Consider the following 19,771-nt stretch of genomic DNA (forward strand, 5'->3'; position numbering starts at 1 on the left):
ACGCAGAGGAAGTTTGGACCTTTTCGGCCACCGCTCGCTTCAATATGGCCGCCCCCGGGGAGAGACTAGGCAACCGTGAAGGAGCAAATCGCAGCCCGTGAGTCCCTCACACATGGATCGCAGCGCCGAGTTCAGGAAATGGAAGGCACAGTGTTTGAGCAAAGCGGACCTCAGCCGGAAGGGTAGTGTGGACGAGGATGTGGTAGAGCTTGTGCAGTTTCTCAACACGCGAGATCAGTTTTTCACCACTAGCTCCTGCGCTGGCCGCATCCTACTCCTTGACGGGGTGAGGGCCCCTTTGCTCCCGTCCAGCGCCTGCTTTCTAGTGCGACACTTTAGGAGCCCTGTGCCCACCCAGAGACGACCCGATCCAGCATGTCTGTGTTTGTTCCTCCGCGGGGTGGTCTGTTTCTTTATATGTGTAATTTAGGGGATTAGTGCTTCTAAAAGTTTAATGTGGCAATTAATGAACTGAGGATCTTTTAAAATACAGATTATGATTTTTCAGGTGTAGGGTAGGGCCTGATCCTGTGCATTTCTAACAAGTGCCCAAATGATGTTGAAACTGCTGACCTGGGAACTATCTTGTGTGGCAAAGGTTAGAAAATTGATTTTATTATATGAATACTAAGGGATTTAAAGACTTTGTAGCCTGCCAAGGTATTGAATGCTGGAATCCGCTCAACAGCTCTGACATTGTTACTGCATGCTTGAACATCACCAGGGTTAAGGAGTTCACTGCCTCCTAGTGAGCCCCTCCATTATTACAACTGTTATTACCGTTCTGTTAGTTTTACGTAGATAAGTAGGATCATATATAATTTAGGATGGTTAGACTTACGATTTTTAACTTTATGATGGGCTTACACAGGTAGTAAATGCATTTTGACTTACATTTTCCATTTATGACGCATTTATTGGGATGTAACCCCATCATAAATCAAGAAGCAGCTGTACAAGCCATACCTCCTTATTTGCAGGTTCATTACTCCAGTCAACAGCAGTCTGAAAATATTAAATGAAAATTCCAGAAATAAACAATTAGTAAGTTTTTTTATTTTTTTATTTTTTTATTTATTTTTATTTTTTATTATACTTTAAGTTCTAGGGTACATGTGCATAACATGCAGGTTTGTTACATATGTATACTTGTGCCATATTGGTGTGCTGCACCCATCAACTCGTCAACACCCATCAATTCGTCATTTATATCAGGTATAACTCCCAATGCAGTCCCTGCCCCCTCCCCCTCCCCATGATAGGCCCTGGTGTGTGATGTTCCCCTTCCCGAGTCCAAGTGATCTCATTGTTCAGTTCCCACCTATGAGTGAGAACATGCGGTGTTTGGTTTTCTGTTCTTGTGATAGTTTGCTAAGAATGATGGTTTCCAGCTGCATCCATGTCCCTACAAAGGACGCAAACTCATCCTTTTTTATGGCTGCATAATGTATACAATTAGTAAGTTTTAAATTGCATGCTGTTCTGAGTAGTGTGATAAAATCTTGAGCCCACCAGCTCCTTCCAGAATGGGAGGTGAATCATCCCTTTGTCCAGAATATTCCACTATATACTCTTGCTGCCCTTTACCTACTTGATAGCCATCTGGGTTATCAGATCCACTGTGGTGGTATCACAGTGCTTGTGTTCAAGTAACTCTTATTTTACTTAATAATGACCCCGGAAGTAAGAGAGTAATGATGCTGGCTATTTGGATCTGACAACAGTAAGTCATAAAGTGCTTCTTTGAAGTGAAAAGGTGAAAGTTCTTAAGGAAAGACTTAAGGAAAGAAAAAATAGCATATGCTGAGGTTGCTAAGATCTATGGAAAGAATGAATCTATGTCAGTGAAATTGTGAAGAAGGAAAAAAAAATTCATTCTTCTGAGGTTTCAGGCATCCATTGGGGGTCTGGGGACATATCCCCTGAGGATAAGTCTGCTTGGGAGTGACATTGCTTAGATTAAAAACCATTGGCTGTGTTGTAGCAAGACAAGCCACAGACAAAACTCCTCAGACACTGAGTTAAAGAAGGAAGGGGTTTATTCGGCCAGGTGCATCGGCGAGATTCCTGTCTCAAGAGCCGAGCTCCCCGAGTGAGCAATTCCTGTCCCTTTTAAGGACTCACAACTCTAAGGGGGTGCAAGTGAGAGGGTCGTGATTGATTGAGCAAGCAGGGGGTACGTGACTGGGGGCTGCATACACTGGTAATTAGATTGAAACAAAACAAGGTAGGGATTTTCATAGTGCGTTTCTATACAATGTCTGTAATCTATAGATAACATAACTGATTAGATCAGGGGTCGATCTTTAACTGCCAGGCCCAGGGTGTGGTGCCAGTCTGTCTGCCTGTGGATTTCATTTTTGTCTTTTAATTTTTACTTCTTTCTTTGGAAGCAGAAATTGGGCATAAGACTATATGAGGGGTGGTCTCCTCCCTTATTCCCCTATTTTGAGACTCTCATTTTATTAGTGGGAGTTCTCACTTTAATTTTTCACTACCCATGTCTTCTTGCAAGACAGATTGATAGTGATTCATATAGCACACTTGTGCTTAAGTATTTTGGTGAACTAAGGTAGCGATGAAGCTTTTTATCATTTGAGGAAGTACAGGTAGCAAACAAGGGAGCAGTAGGCAGGTTCCTATTATTATTATAACTCCTATTATAAGAGTTTTAAATCCTCCTAGCACTGGGAATCATTTTCCAAACATGGCCCCAGGATCAAATCCATGCCACACTTGCACGGGCACATGTGCCAGTTTTGTCATATCTCTATGTCTTCAACTACTTGCCCTTGATCATCTATGTGTAGACAGCAATTAGTAAGGTTAAATTTTCCACACACCCCTCCTTCAGCTGCTAGCAAATAGTCGAGAGCCAATCTGAGTTTCTTGCCAGGCCAGAATAGTCAAGGCTCTGCCAGTTTTATTAGTGATTATTTCTAAGACAGCTTGTAACCTTATTCAGTTGATCATGTAAATGGAAGTCTGGTATCCCCATGAGCCGTCTAGTGCCCAAGAAGCAGGCCCATAATATTGTATAATTCTCTCAGGGGGCCATTCATCATCTTTCCAATTTCCTATAGCTATGCTTCTCTTTTCGTGGGAAGCATAGACAGGGAAACCCAGGAGCTGGCCTGTTTTTATGGGCAGTAGGAAGAAAGATGGTTTAATAGTGCCAATAACACAACTATCTGCCCACTGGTCACATAATTTCGTATAAGCTCTATGCCCACATATCCAGTATAATCCAGTGGGGGCTGTCTGGTCCTGGTGGGACTCCAGGCGGGTCCACATGGTTTGCAACTTTGGGAATTTGCTAAATGGATTCTTCTCTGTTTGATTTGAACTCCACCCAGTGACTGTTTTTGTGGTACCATTATACAGTTTCTGTCCCAGACAACTAAGTTGTCCTATGAGGTGAGTGAATTCTTTTCCTTCTCTAGCTATGCAGTATTGTCCAATAATTGAGGCTTTTAGGACCCAGGGTGTCTAATCTATCAGGGTGATTCTTTTGAGCCGGGAATTCATCAGGAATTGAGTCTGTAGGTACTAATTCTTGGGCTTCCCATGGCCATTGATCTCCCATTCAGTTCCTCCACATACATAACATGAAGTGACATTGAGAGACTGGGCTACATAGCTCGGCTAATTGCAAAAACAAATTTCTTGTTTTTCCTGGAATTTCTGGTACTGGTACATTTAGTTCATCATAGAAAGTTTGAAACACAGGTTCAGGAGAGCATTTGTAAACTTCTCCTCAAACCAAGATATTTACTGGAGAATCCAGTCTGACCCCCATCGATTCCTAAAGTCACACACTCCCCTTTTTTCCAGTGAGGATCAAGGGGATTGATTATTGCTAGCTCTAAGGGTTACATTGTCCCTTAGTACAGGAAGGGCCATTTTTTTCTTTCTGAAGGTGGACTGGATCCTTTTTATTTTTTATCCAAGTGGCCCAAATGACAGAAGACTAGGATCCACATTCATTTCCACACAGTCCTAATTCATGTGAAATATACTTATTTTCAGTCATATAGCCTTTTTCCCAACTAAAAGAGCCACATCCCCTTTCTAACTTACTGTTAATGACAGCACAGGCATCAAATTTTAAAGTGACTTGTTTGGGCACCCCTTTTCTATTTTGGCTAACACTTTACTTGTATCCTTTATGATCCCCTACCAGTCTTCAGTTCTTAATTTTATTTTAAAAACTGTGGTCATGGGTGGCTCAGATGAGTAATAACACACATCAGGTTGGTCATATCCTGGGCTACATAGCTTGTATAGAATAACATTATACAAACAAGTTCTTTTTAGAGTTCCAGTACACTTATAATAACCGTAAAATAATAGGACCGTAGCAACCTTTTATCCTACCTCAGTGACTTGATGTACACTGGGAACAGCCCTCAGTCTGAGGAAGGTCAGTTGAAGTCCTTACTGTACAAGTCCAAATTTTAAGGAAAATGAGTCCCGCGATGAGTTTCCTCATGCTTCGGCTGTGTGTGGACCAGTCAGCTTCCGGGTGTGACTGGAGCAGGGCTTGTCGTCTTTTTCAAAGTCACTTTGCAGAAGGTTGGTGAAGCTGCTCCCATCCATGTACTGCTTACAGTCTACTAATGTTTAAGGATAGTCTCAAAGGTTAGGCCTGCTAGAATAAACTGAGTCCAACACCTCTACACAGTTATGTTCAACTGGGCTCTCTGATACCGGGAGCAAGGTGGTGGGGTTTAGGGTGTTGCAAACTTCAATGGTTATTTGGGGATTTTCACATAGCAAGCTTTGGTACTTGGTTAATCTAGCGTTTGTTAACCAGCGATGTCCTTTGGTATTTATTAAAGTTACCACAGCATGGGGGGCCTTTATATTCAGGTTTTGCCTAGGAGTTAGTTTATCTGCTTCTCGTGCTAAAAGGGCCGTTGCTGCTAGGGCCCTTAGACCTGGGTGCCAACCTTTGGAAACCCTGTCTAGTTGTTTTGAAATATAGGCCACTGGCCTTGGCCAGGGCCCCACAGTCTGGGTTAAAACTCCAACTGCCATTTTTTTCTCTTTCTGACACATACAATGTAAAGAGTTTTGTCGGGTCAGGTAGCCTCAGGACCAGGGCCGAAATGGGTTTTTCTTTTAACTCATGAAAACCTCATTGCTGTTGGTTGTAATAGATGTAGTTTATCTAATCTACATTTTTATTAACTGTCACCTACCAAAATATTGACTTAAATCCTGCAGCTATTTGATTTCAAGCTTTTAATTGATCTGGTATTCCTCGTGGGACTCCAATTGCGTCTAAATAGACATGAGAGTTGAAAGACCCATAAGGAGCTTCTCTCGCTTTTTGATATCTTATTATTTTTTTTCCTTCTGGTTGATGAAATGCTAGGGTGAAAGGGAGAGCCAATTGGACTAAAGTACAAGTGCCACTCCAGTTATTCGGCAGAGTACCCAGTAAAGGTCCACCATGATACTACCACACATCCGCTCAGGGATGAACAAGGGCTGACTGATTGATAAGCTCTTGAAAATTCTTAAACTCACTGCATCCTTTCAGGTTTCCAAGGAACGCTAAGTTTCCTCCCTCTTGTGAGAGACACAAAATGAACTTGGGAGACGGAGGCTGGATAGCTTTTGGGGGCTGACCCGTGGGGTGCTGGACTTTGGAATATAGCAGAGAGAGCTTGGCATGACTTATTACTCCAGGCTGTAGAATCCTGGAAAAGAGCTACCATGCAGCCCACACCTGGTTGACTGGAGGACCACCTTAGTGGAAGGGGGACAGTCTTGGCCTCTGGCCTGCCATGTGCACAAGCGTAACAATTGCTTTTGTTTAATGTGCAAATAGAATATTTGATCCATTTTAACCAGGCATTTGCATCTTGGTACCCAGTCTTAATTGCTAAAGTTTAAGTCTTTAACACCTGTGATCCTCTAGTAAAATGAATATATGGTTTTAGGAAATTACAAAAACCGGTTGGGGCAGTCCATGGATTAATCGTCCTGGATTAAATGGTCCTAGTTTACTAATGCCCAATCTGAGGAGAGTCAGGAGGGACAGAAGTACTTTTCTGAAGTTGAAAGCTGTCTTTGACTTGGTCCCCACAGGGTATAACAAGGCAAGCATTAAATGCAGTAGTTTGAGGCGAAATTGACTTGGTTATGTTAATAACTAGATGATCAGCAATAGAATGAGGAAAGAAGAAAGAGTAATAGAGTAGATGAAAAGAGTTAAATTTTTCTTAGCTTTAGTGTAGTAGGGTTTTCCCCTGGGACTATGGCCCACGACTCTGGAGGGGGTGGTGCTTTCTTGACTTGGGTGTGATGAGTCCTTTTTTTTTCTGTATGAACAGCAGTCTTGGTGGTTAGCAGCACAAGGTAGGGTCCTTCCCAGGCTGGTTCAAGTTTTTCTTCTTTCCACCTTTAGATGAGAATGTGATCTTCAGGCTGGTGCTGGTTTACCAGAAATTCTAGGGGTGGTACATGTGCTAAAAGACTTTTAAAAGTTTTTTTGTTTGTTTGTTTGTTTGTTTGTTTGTTTGTTTGTTTTGAGACAAAGGAAAGTGGAAGATAAACTAAGTATATAATGTTTAAGAAATTGGCCTTTTGTTTTAAATGTGGGGACCTTGGCAGTGGACTTTATAGTCCTTAGTGACTATAAAAAATGACTTAGTCCTTTTTACTGAGAAATTTCCTTTAGCACCTATTTTTATTAGTTTTTAAACCAAAGAAAGCCAAATACCATTTTACATTTAACAGTGCTTCTCATATGATTTTTATATGAGATAAGCTAAATTTTATCTTTATATTAGTGTGTTATTAATGTTAAACATAATTGTAATAAAACCTTGTAGACATATTTATCTAATTTTTAATGTTTGATGATAAGGTAAGATTTTTGTAGACTCTTTTTAACCTTTTATAATTTTTGCTAAAGAGCAAGTTGGTGCTTTAAGAAAAACGTGTTATGCTTTTACTTTAATGTCCAGTTCACAGAAAAACTGGATGATACTTCTTTAACTTTAGCTAATATGTTTACACACAGAATTTTCTTTACAATTAATGTTTTAAAACTTGCTTAAACCTTCAAAACAATAATTTTTTAAAAACTTTTTAATGTAGGTAGAAATGTATATTCTTATGCCTCCTTATAATCCTTTTACCAAAGGTGTATTTTATTTTTCTTATACACCTTGCACATAAACTGTTTTTTTTCCCAATAGTTTTACATTCAGGAGGCTTAGTTACTTTTAAATTATACAACATTTTTTGCATAAATTCTTTTCTATAACTTTTTTAATAACCTTTTTTTCTCTTTCATGACTTTTACAGGCAATTTTTCGACATGCCTTAACTTTCTGACTTATTACAAACATTTCTTTTTTTAAACAACCAGTTAATTTATTTCAGGACAAGAATTTACGATGTAACATTCTTTTTATATAAATCCCCCCCCCCGGCTTTTTTTCTTTTTCTTTTTGTTAGCAAAACAGTTGCCACTACAGATTGAATGCATTTGGGCCATCCATGGGTTACTGGGTTAAGGATTTTTGATAGGAAAGCCTCAGTGCTTTCGGGATATGCCCTTGTTTACACTGACAACAAAGTGGTATTGGAGGGTTATAGGGTTACAGAGAATACCTTCAATTATTAATTATAGATTTTAAATTTACCTTGACTTTCAAAGGAATAAGGTACACTTCTTTTTTTTTTTAACTACTTGTATATCTCTCTTTCTTTCTGTCTTTGACTTTGTTTCTCTCTGACTTTCCTTTTGCCTTCGTCTCTTCTCTGTCTCTGCCATTCTCTCTCTGCCATTCTCTTTCTCTCTCTCTCCTTGACTCCCTCTTTGTCTGTCTCTTCCTCTCTGTCTCTTTCTCTCTCTCTTTGCTCTTTTCCTCTCTGTCTCTTTCTTTACTTTCTCTCTGCTGATCTTCCCTTGCCTCTGCCAGCCACTTATGCTGCTGTTCTCTAAACCACTGTGTGTTGGGGGCAGGGGGTCTAAAACCAGCTGTAACCAAGTGTCTATGTACAGAAACGGTCTGGGTTCCTTGGCTTATAGGTTACCTTGTGCCATACCTTTGAAACAATGGACATGTCCAGGCTTCCTTCTTTTTTTTTTTTTTTTTGAGACGGAGTCTCTTTCTGTCGCGCCAGGCTGGAGTGCAGTGGTGCGATCTCAGCTCACTGCAAGCTCCACCTCCTGGGTTCATGGCATTCTTCTGCCTCAACCTCCCTAGTAGCTGGGACCACAGGCGCCCGCCATTGCGCGTGGCTAATTTTTTAGAATTTTTAGTAGAGACGGGGTTTCACTGCATTAGCCAGGATAGTCACGATCTCCTGACCTCGTGATCCACCCACCTTGGCCTCTCAAAGTGCTGTGATTACAGGCTTGAGCCACCATGCCCAGCCCAGGCTTCCTTCTAATGACCAACCTACCTCTAATGCTGGCCAGACTCTCACACAAAGTTTTAAGTTTTCCTGGTGTCATAGTACTCCATAGTCTCCTTTAAATGCTTTTTTCAAAATTTTCAACATAGTTCCTAGTAGGGTGGACTTATTTGTGCCTGACCTATGCTTCTTCAAGACAAAACAACACGCTCACACCACGTGCACACCACAAAACAGAGAACGGGTAAAAAGGGCACACGTACACTTTTGCAGTTTGCATAAAACCAAAATCAAAACCAAAATCAGAGTATCCAGAAATCCAAGCCAGGTCAAAACCAAAACCAAAGTATCAAGCAAGCCAAGTCAAGTCAAAAACAAAAACCAAAGTGCCGGTACAGGCACACTGTGGGTGATCAGGCAACACTTCCACTCCAATGGAGTAGGCAAGTTCCCAAAACCAATCCTGTCAAGCAATTCAAACCAAGTCAAAACCAAAACCAAAGTGCCAATAAAGGCACACCATGGGTGATCAGGCCACGCTTCCACTCAGAGTTGGCAAGTTTCAAAGACTAGTCTTACCAAGTTTTAGATGTCCAGACTCCAAGTGCCCGTTGCTTCCAGGTGTTCAGCCACTGCGTTGATCCTCCACAGGGGCCTGCCACACCCTGCTCTGGCGAGGCATCCCACCGGGGCAAATGCCTACCCGGGAGCACTCTCAGGATCCGCGTCACTCGGGCTGCTTGGGGTCCCACTCAGGGATGTTCCACGAGGCAGGCTTAAGCCACCTAAGGAGCTGCCTCAACCATCCACCAGTCATCTCGCTTCCTGGTTAGGGAACCAAGAAATGTAGCAGGACGAGCCGCAAACAAAACTCCTCAGACACCGAGTTAAGGAAGGGGTTTATTCGACCAGGGGCATCAGCAAGACTCCTGTCTCAAGAGCCGAGCTTCCCAAGTGAGCAATTCCTGTCCCTTTTAAGGGCTCACAACTCTAAGGGGGTGCATGTGAGAGGGTCGTGATTGATTGAGCAAGCAAGGGGTATGTGACTGGGGCTGCATTCACTGGTAATTAGATCGAAACAAAACAAGATAGTGATTTTCACAGTGTATTTCTATACAATGCTAGGTAATCTATAGGTAACATAACTGATTAGGTCAGGGGTCAAACTTTAACTACCAGGCCCAGGGTGTGGCGCTGGGCTGTCTGCCGTGGATTTCATTTCTGCCTTTTAGTTTTTACTTCTTTCTTTGGAGGCAGAAATTGGGCATAAGACGGTATGAGGGGTGGTCTTCTCTCTTAATGTGACCTTAGGAAAGTTATCTTAACTCTGCCCCTTCCTGTTCTATGGACTGAGGATAATAAAAAGTATCTGCTTTATAGGGATTTTGTGTGGAGAAAATAGGATAATTTATTTGAAATATTTGGCATTGTGCCTGGCCCATGCACTGTAAAAGTTGGCTGTGTACTGATTTTATTTGTAATATTAGGTTAACAGCATGGAATACAGCACATTATTAGGCTCATTCTTTAGGTCCATTATTGACTGATCATTTATTTGCTCATCTCTCAAGTTAGCAGGGCCTGTTCATGTTTAAATCACTTCCATTACCTTCAGACCAATGGCATTCTTGCCCACACACTCTCTCTTGCCCCATTTCCGCAACTCTATCTCACCTTGATTTTTGCAATGATTCTCTAACAAGCCACTTCACTGCTCTTCTCCAAACCGTGTTTGACAAATCACAACTCTGCTTATCTCTCACCTATGTTGTATTTTATTACACGTTTTTCTACATCGGAAAATCCAAATGCTTACTCTAGTATACCTTTCAACCTTTTTTGCATTGCTTTCCTTCATCTTTAGCTAGTTGCTGAAACTGAACTGTTCTTTTTCATCTTGTATTTGTTTGCTTTTGCTCACGTTTTTGGGTGTTTTCTTTTCCTGAAATGTTTTCCCATCTCTGCATATCTGAGGCATGATTCCCAAAACTCTGCTCTCCCACCTGAACACACTTACAAACCCATACTACCTACTTGGGAATAATGACTGCTTCTGAACTGGTTAGACTTTTATTTCTTATCTTACACCTTGTATTATGGTTTATTTTAAAATCTGCCTTATTTCAGTAAGGATTTTGGGCAACTTACAAATAGCCAACACAAGAAAAAATAAAAAGTGGGAAAATCTGAACAAAGAAAATATAGATAAGATGAAGCCAGTGAAGGCATTAGTTTCCAATCCTACCATTAGATCCTGTGAAGTTGCTAGAAGTGGGCCATACATTTGACTCTAAGATTTAGAGTAGCAAACACAACATCAGATACGTAAGTCACCAGCACCGAAGTCATACAATGAAGTCAAAATATTTATTTAGGACATGCGTAGCAATTCCCGGTTCCACGGCCAGACAGCAGAGTCTCTTGTGGATCCATCGTATAAATTATAGTTACTTTGAGTATAGTGATTTCTGTTCATGTGGTTTCCTGCATCCTCTTTCCAGTGTCCTTAAGGGGTAGGTTCTATGTATACCCAAAGCACCTAATAGAACTTTGCAAATAAACATTTGTCCAATTTAAGTTAATATTAAAATGTTTGCCTTCTTGAAATTTTGACCTTTCAGTCTTAGCCCCATCCTTTAGGACTACATATGTAGTCTAATTCAGAGGTCACAAATTTATGCCTGTAGAGACCAAGGAAGTATTATAAATGTGTAAATGGCATAGGTACAATTAAGGGTAGTAGGTCTTGTGTAGAGTTGGGACAGTGCTGTCCTATAAAAGGAATTAAAATTCTTTTTTTTTCATTTTTTTAAAATACTGTGCTAGCCAAATAGAGTACAACTCAGGTGCTGCTAGTATTATCCCTTGTACTAATCCCTTTTCTTGTTGCAAAATCATGACCATATTTCAGAAGATGTTTATCAAGTAGTTTTACCTTTCAAATAATTTTCTACCTCAGGTTATTTGGGCTCATTCTTATTCTGGGTTAACATTACCCAAAAAATACCAAATTGTTTTTATTAATACTTAAAATCCTAACTTGGGATTATTAGTTTAAGAAAGCCTACAACATGCTATGCATTATGCTTATTATTTTTGTAAAATATTGTATGATTAACAAATTATGTTATTTTTTATTTTAGGGTATAAATGATTTTGAAGTTCAGAAACAAAACTGTGGCTGGCTACTGGTTACACACAAACCTTGTGAAAAAGATGATGTGGTAAGTTTTGGAAATAAACTTTTAAATTCAGGTACTTTAAATACATATGACAAGAATAGAAATTTCAAAGTGATTTATATGCAGAATTATAATGGCTGAAGATTATGAAACCTAGAGAGCTTTCATTACAATGACTTTTTTTGGGTTGTAGGAGATAAAAGTATGGAAGCATTACTTACTGCTACTCAATACATCCTTTTGGACATAGCAGAAATTTCATGGATATTGGACACCTATTGGATCCAAATTTTGAATTTTAATTCTGCTATTTGATAACCCTGTAACCTAGAACAAATTATAGAACGAGAAGGGGATTAGCACTATCTCTGTGTTACCAGCTTTACTGATAAATAAATTATACATGACTTACCTGCACTGCTTTTTGAAAATCTTCATATCTCTGCTGGGTTATTTAGTTCCCCAAGACAAAGAGTTTAGATGAATTCATAAGTTTTTATCAGCCAGGCACTTTTCATTCCCAGTGAATTTACAAATCCAATTCTGTTTTAAGCAAAAAAGATTATTTAACTGGAAAGGATGGATGGAGCTTGAATCAAGTATTGCTGATTCAGATGTTCAAATCTTATCTTCGGAGTACCCACTTCATCTCTATCTTTGGGCAGTGGTTCTCTTTGCAGTGTGCCTTTATTCTCTTCTGCTGCAGATAATCTTTGTTGCAGAAATGGTAGCTGCCAACAACACCAGTAGAAAAAGAATTCCTTTTCCTGCAATTCATGTGTTCATCCTAGAGAAGGACTCGGAGTTGTCCTGCTTACGTTAAGTGCTCTCCCTCTTAGGTCAATTATTTTTGCTAGTGGAATATAATAATATCCTTGATCAAACATAAGCAAGCACTTGGCACCTCTGATATTGTGATAGGGAGAGTGATGTGTGAGAGGGTAATGATTGACAGCCCTACCAGAAATCAAATGGCGTGATGGAGGGACGATGTTGCTCAGGGATACTGGACAGACAGAAATAATAACTGTCTTGTATAAATTCTAGCTCAGACACAATATTACATGTTTCACTAGGTGGTCAGACTATGCCGCCAGATACACTATAACATGGGTGCAGCCAAGGTTAAAAGGCAGGCAAGTGCTACCTAGGGAAGAGACTAGTACATTGACTTAAGGTCACTAACAACAGAAAACACACATGCTAGGGTCAAGTGTTGTAACATTTGCTTTCAACATATCAGTCCCCATGGCTAGCAGATTGGTTCCACAGCTGATCAGGGCAGAGTGATGGCATGTACCCCACTTTGTGCTGCAGTAGCCCCCAGACCCTGACCACTGCCCCATAGGGTCTGAAATACAGAAAGCTAGGAACATGCTCAGGGGCCATTGGTTCTCATGTAGCTAAGCAGTTCCAAGGGAATTGTATGTGTGCCTATTACAGAGGGAACAGGAACTTGCTGGCTGCGCACTGAGCTCTTTGCATGCACGGCTATTAATAGTGCTGCTGGTAAGCACTGGTGCTTGGTACAGAATGCTTCTTGGGAACATGGGTGGCAGTGAGGCTTTGTTTGTACCCTTCTCTCACATGACATTTCTCTGTATCTCAATCTAACAAAAAATTGAAACAATGCTAATACAGTTTTTATATACTACGTTCCTTAGTGAAAGATCTGTTACAGAGTTAAATAAAGTAGTAGTTTACTTCTTCAAAGTACACTAATAGGTGGAAAGAATGGTATAGAAGATTTATGGGAGAACTAGAAATTTTAAGAAAATAAGCAAATAAATTTTTGGTAAAAAAGAACCAAGAAAGTAGAGGGAAAAGTTATTGCAGAAAAAAAATACACTGAGTGATTCTGAAAATTTCTAAGAGAAATTGAAGTTATGTATGGGGTAAAGGGTAATCAAAGGACAGGCCATATACTTGTGTCTGATACCACTTTTCATTTATTTAGATTGTAGCTCTGAAGAAAGCAAATGGTGATGCCACTTTGAAATTTGAACCATTTGTTCTTCACGTGCAGTGTCAACAATTGCAGGATGCACAGATTCTGGTAAAATTTTGTTGTAATTGTACTTAAATTTATAGATATGTGGGTAGATGCAATTTTAAGCTTTTAACCTACTATAAATATCAGTGAGATAGTACCTTATTCAACTAGTTATGTATTTATTATTAATTGGTCTGCTCAATCTATTCATTTTTAATTTTAGGAAAAAAGAGTACCTAATCATTACTAGGAAAATATAAGTCCCAGGTTATGGCTCCTGTTTTCTTTCTTAACATTTTTATCTATAAATTTTACTTCAGCATTCTATATTTTGTTTTTGTTTGCCAAGCTTTAAGAAAAAATACTGTGGAACTACATGTGCAATTAAGCATTTTAAAGAATATTTCATTTTTCCCATTTAAATGAGCATGAGGTAAATATCTGTTTAGTCTTGATTCTCCTTTTTATACCTTTTATATATTTATATATAAAACTAAATTGCATTTTAAGTAACAATAATGTATTGAGTCTCAGTGTGTCAAGTACTAGGGGCACAGTGATGAACAAGATTAGAGACTATCTTGGTTCTTCTCCCAAAGTTAGGAGACAGCAAAAACAAACAAGTGAACAGGCAAATAAAATAAAATTTAATTTAAAAAAACTGCAAGTTGCAAAATGTTCTACCAAAGGAAAAACAACCTGGTAATAGAGAACAGTGCAAAAAGCTGCTGACTTGAAGACAGGCTTCTCTGAAAACATTTCTTTAAGCTAGGACTTACAAGGAACAGAAAGAGCTAGGCATGTAGCTGAGAAATGAACGTTCCAGGAAGATGGAAAGGTATAGTGGGTCTAGAGAGTGGAAAGAAAGTGCGAGAAGGAGGCTGAGGCCAGGTCAGTTAAGCTTTGTAGACCAGATTAAAGAGTTTGAATTGCTTTCTGAGTTCAGGGAAAAGTTATTGAAGCGACAGTTTTAAACAAAGAGTGGCTTTCTAGGTTTTTGTTCTGAAATACTCAGTTCTGCTCCAGCATAGAGAAAGGAGTGCAGTAAGTGAAAAGAAATGAATTAGGAGTAGTTTGTGGTGATTTAAGTGGGAAGTGGTGGTGGGTTGGCCTAAAGTGATAGCACCAAAGCAGGTTAGAAAGGAATAGATTCAAAATATGTTTCAGCATTTGAATCAACAGACTTGTAAGGTTGCCTGGGGAAGGACAGCCAGAAGGAGGAGGACAAAGAGGAATCAAGGATAACTGTTTAGGTCTGGCTGGAGCCTCTGGCTCTATGGTAGTAGACTTTATCCAGATGGAGTGTGCTGAACTTGAAATGTGTCCAGAATTGGTTCCTTCCGGTGGGTTCTTGGTCTTGCTGACTTCAAGAATGAAGCCATGGACCCTTGTGGTGAATGTTACAGTTCTTAAAGATGGTGTGTCCAGAGTTTGTTCCTTCAGATGTTCAGATGTGTCCAGAGTTTCTTCCTTCCGGTGGGTTCTTGGTCTTGCTGACTTAAGTAGTGAAGCCACAGACCTTCGCAGTGAGTGTTATAGCTCTTAAAGGTGGCGCGTCTAGAGTTGTCTGTTCCTCCTGGTGGGTTCGTGGTCTTGCTGACTTCAGGAGTGAAGTTGCAGACCTTCTCAAAGAGTGTTACAGCTCTTAAAGGTGGCACGTCCAGAGTTATTTGTTTGTCCCAGTGGGTTTGTGGTCTCGCTGACTTCAGGAATGAAGCTGCAGACCTCTGCAGTGAGTGTTACAGCTCATAAAGGTAGTGTGGACCCAAAGAGTGAGCAGCAGCAAGATTTATTGTGAAGAATGAAAGAACAAAGCTTCCACAGCTTGGAAGGGGACCTGAGCAGTTGCCGCTGCTGGCTCAGGTGGACAGCTTTTATTCCCTTATTTGGCCCTGCCCATGTCCTGCTGATTGGTCCATTTTACAGAGAGCTGATTGGTCCATTCTACAGAGTGCTGATTGGTCCATTTAACAGAGTGCTGATTGGTGCGTTTACAATCCTTTAGCTAGCCACAGAGCACTGATTGGTGCATTTTTACAGAGTGCTGATTGGTACGTTTACAATCCTTTAGCTAGACACAGAGCACTGATTGGTGCGTTTTTACAGAATGCTGATCGGTGCATTTACAGTACTTTAGCTAGACACAGAGCATTGATTGGTGCATTTTTGGAGTGCTGATTGGTGCATTTACAATCCTCGAGCTAGACAGAAAAGTTCTCCAAGTCCCAACTCATTGAGAGGTGAAGTCCGGCTGGCTTCACCTCTCAATCCCCCCTCCAAATAGGACACCCCAAATGCTGCTGGGAATTGGGTGATGACAGCTCTAGCTACTTCCTGCTGGATAGGGGTGAAGTAGGGGCCCTGCAGTTGTAGTGTCCTCCAGAGGGGAACTCTTTAGGCCAGTGAAAGGGCCAGCAGGTTGATCCAGGGGTCCTTGGTAGAAGTTGTTAGTTGAACTCATTTGGCTACAGTATGTAGTCCTATGGCAAAGAGTATGGTTAGTATGCTGCTTAATAATATGATGAAATAGTAAAAGGATTCCATTAAAGGGGCAAGGAGAGGTGTTAAAGATTATGTAGATTTTCACTTATCTTTTTTAAGGAGGAAGGGGTTTTTCCTCAGGATCAGTGATAGGAGCCTTTTTAGTCTGGGATGTTTCCTTCCGAAATAGGAGATGCAAGTCCTCCAGTGGTTTGCAGGTGTATCAAGCCTGGTCTGGCTGATCTTGGGACTCCTGAGCCGATGGTCCTGCAGGTTTCTCAGGGGTGTCCAAAATTTAACTGGGGTGTGGTGAACCCAAGATTCCACTCCTGCCACCTTAACTGCAGTGGGGGTAGAGAGGATTACTGAGTATGGTCCTTACCACAAAGAATCCATAGATGGGGAGGTAGAGGGGAGAGATTTGACCAACACTAGAGCTCCTGGTTGAAACAACTCTGTTCCCTTTTCTCTGTGACATGGTTCAGGTAGGTTTTTAAGGTTTCATTGATACTTTGCCAAAGAAGTTACATATTTGACCAAGTTGGCCTTTTCCTGATCCAGTAGGAGGTCATTTGTGAGAAAAGGTCGTCCATACAGCATTTCATATAGACTGAGCCCCATTTTGTGAGGAGAATTTTGTATTCTCAACAATGCCATGGGCAAAAGAGTAAGCCATGGGAGATAAGTTTCTTGTATTAGTTTCCTTAAGTGCCTCTTGAGTGTTTCATTTGCCTTCTTGACCTTCCCTGAGGATTGTGGCCTCCAGGCACAGTGAAGGTGATAATTGTATCCCTAGCACCCTGGAAATTCCCTGAGCTGTCGTGGCTTTAGAAGCTGGACCATTGTCGCTCTGTAAGCTTTGGGGAAGCCCAAATCTAGGAATTATTTCATAAATTAGGATTTTAATCACTTCCTGAGCCTTCTCTCTCTTGCAGGGAAAAGCTTCTATCCAATTTGTAAAGGTATCAACACAGACCAACAATTATTGAAATTCCTTTGACTTAGGCATATGGGTGGAAGTCTAACTGCCAGTCCTCTCTGGGATAGTGACCTATTCTTTGTTACCCCAAAGGTGCCTGAGGATGGACCAAGGGATTATTCCTTTGGCACACCTCACATGCTTTGACTACCTGTTGGATGGTCTGGAGGAGATTCGGCCCTGTAAATAGGGATTTGGCCATTTGATGAGTGTTTCAGTATCCATATGAAAAGTTTGATGGAGGGTTTTAAGTATTTTCCACTGGCTGGCTTTGGGTATAAGTACCTTTCCTTCTTCTGTCATTAACCACCCCGAGGGGGGAAAACTATGCCCCCATGAAAGTCCCCATTCTGTTTCAGTCGGGGAATACTGGGGCTTCATCTCTTGGAGGGAGTTGCTCCATACCAAGGGTCCTTCTGTAGGTATTTCTAATGGGAGGTTCTTCTTGGCAGCAATTTTGACCTTGGCATCTGCCTGACGCTTTCCTTCTGCCTTTTCTCCTTCACCTTTCTGATGGCTTTGGCAGTGTAAGACTGCCACCTCCTTGGGTTTTTACACTGTGTGCAATAACTCCATGATTTCTTTGTGGTATTTAATGGGGGCTCCCCCAGAGGTTAGGAACTCCCTTTCTTTCCATATTGCAGCATGGGCATGTAGGATTAGATAAGCATACTTACTATCTGTAACAAAGTCTCCCAATTGCAACTGAGGAGGTGGGAGAAATACCTGGTTACAGGCTGTCCCAGGATTCCTTGGATGGTAATGGACCTTGAGGACAGCTCTCCAGGACAGGAGATTAACCCTGAGAAAGCTGTGCCAGTGTCCAGGAGGAAGTCAATTTCCTGGCCCTCAATGGTTAAATGTACCCAGGACTCAGTGAGGGTGATGACATGAGCGGACGCTTGCCCTGGGCACCCTCAGTCCTATTGTTGGATCATCTGGTTGCGGGCTTTTGGCCCAAAGAACCTTTGTTCTCCGGGACAGTACACCTTCCAGTGATTGCCTTGGCATAGCAGACATGGACGAGGGGGCGGCTTCTCATTGGACAATCTTTTTTAAGGTGCCCTTGCAAACCACACTGGTAACAAGTCCCACTGGGTGATTGGCCTGCTGTCTTTTCTGTCATCTCTGAACCACCAGGGTTGGTTTGTCTGAGGGCCATGACTAAGGCTGTGGCCTTTCTCTGATCTTGCTTTTCCTTTGGACCTGTTCCTCTTGGACCCGATTACAGAGCACCAACGTTGCCACATTTAATAATTCCTCCAGATTTGGTTCAGGGCCCAGGGCTCGCTTTTGGAGCCTTCTTCTGATATCTATGGCTGATTGGATAATTAACTTATCTTTAAGGATCAATTGACCCTCGAGTGAGTCAGGTGACAGGGGAGTATATTTTCTTAAGGCCTCCCATAGCCTCTCGAGGAAGGCAGAAGGATTTTCTTCCTTTCCCTGAGTTATGGTGGACATCATTGAATAATTCATGAACTTTTTCCTAATTCTCCTTAGTCTCTCTAGAACACAGGTCAACAGATGTTTATGACTCCAGTCCCCATGATCTTGAGTTGGGGTCCCAGTGGGGATCCATACTGGGGACAGCTTGCTGACCGGTAGGGAATTTGTCCCTTTCTTCAGCTGTCATTCTGTCGTTTACTTGACTAAGATACCAGGTATCTCCAGACTCTCAGGCTGCAACTATTAGCATTATTTTCATTAAAGGCCAGGATTTGATCTAACAATAGCATGACATCTCTCCAAGAGAGATCAAAGGCTTGCCCTAGACTCTGTAGGACATCTATATACCTATCAGGATCATCTGAAAACTTCCCCAGATCTACCTTGATCTGCTTTAAATCAGAGAGAGAGAAGGGGACATGTACCCAGGTTGGGCCAAATTCCCCTCCCCCCACAGCTTGAAGGGGGCATAACCGATAGCATGGGGGGTTTTGTGGTCCTTTGGAGATTTCTTTGCTTGTTTCCTTCTGGGCAGGGGAGATTAGAGGAGGCTTATCATTAATAGGAAGGGGAGCTATAGGGAGGCTAGGATATGGGGGTAAACTGAGAGGTCCTCTTGTGGGATGTAAATTGCAAGCTTTGCATAGTTGTGTATTCTCCTTCAATGAAAAGAAAGCTTGGACATAAGGTATTTCACTCCACTTACCTTCCGTCTTACAGAGAAGATCAAGCTGCAGGATAGTATTGTAATTTATACTTCCCTCAGGTGGCCATTTTTCCCCATCAGAGAGAGAATACTGGGGCCAAGCTGTAGTGCAGAAAAAAAATGAGCTGCCTCTTTTTCAGGGTTTGTGGGTCAAATTGGTCCCAATGGCTTAGGATGCATTTCAAGGGTGAGCCTGTTAATGCCTGAGTGTTTCCCATCAGAAAGACAAAACTGCCACAGTTTTGGTTTTTTCCTTTCTCTCCCTGCCCAAGAACCCGTGACGTCCCTGGACCCTGCTGATTGGAATAGTTGTGCTCACCGACACATTCTCGAAAACCTGTTAGAGTCCTAAGCATTCTCCTGTTAGTATTGGGACCTTATCCCTGTCCTGTAAAGATGTTATGCCCCAAAAATGAAGTGGAGGGTTATACCCTGAGGGATATACCCAGGGTTGGAAGAGTGATGCCTTTTGTCCTCACTTGAATAGGAAGAATATCATTTTTGAAGCTCCCCATAGCATAGCTTCAGAAATAGCTTTTGCTAGGTCTGCTTATCTGAGAAGAGATCCTAAAATTCCAGATAGTCCCCCGACCTGACAA

The 19,771-nt window shown here is 41.4% G+C and overlaps 1 protein-coding gene across 3 annotated transcripts in view; it reads left to right on the top strand.

Annotated features, from left to right (window-relative positions):
• Nucleotides 1-10: 10 nt before the first annotated feature.
• The window catches only part of TYW3 (tRNA-yW synthesizing protein 3 homolog), a 34,713-nt gene continuing 14,952 nt past the window's right edge, over nucleotides 11-19,771 (top strand). Inside the window, exons 1-4 of one of the 3 annotated variants that reach the window (XM_033225322.1) lie at nucleotides 153-286; nucleotides 509-598; nucleotides 11,526-11,606; nucleotides 13,522-13,620. In XM_033225322.1, the coding sequence (XP_033081213.1) occupies nucleotides 554-598; nucleotides 11,526-11,606; nucleotides 13,522-13,620 (225 nt within the window). In that variant the 5' untranslated portion in view covers nucleotides 153-286; nucleotides 509-553. Of the gene's footprint in view, nucleotides 287-508; nucleotides 599-11,525; nucleotides 11,607-13,521; nucleotides 13,621-19,771 lie in introns of all 3 variants that reach the window. The other 2 variants (XM_033225321.1, XM_033225323.1) reach the window with 2 other exon arrangements.

This window comes from Trachypithecus francoisi, unplaced genomic scaffold, assembly GCF_009764315.1.
Source record: "Trachypithecus francoisi isolate TF-2019V2 unplaced genomic scaffold, Tfra_2.0 Lachesis_group12, whole genome shotgun sequence".
NCBI classification, from domain to species: Eukaryota; Metazoa; Chordata; class Mammalia; order Primates; family Cercopithecidae; genus Trachypithecus; species Trachypithecus francoisi.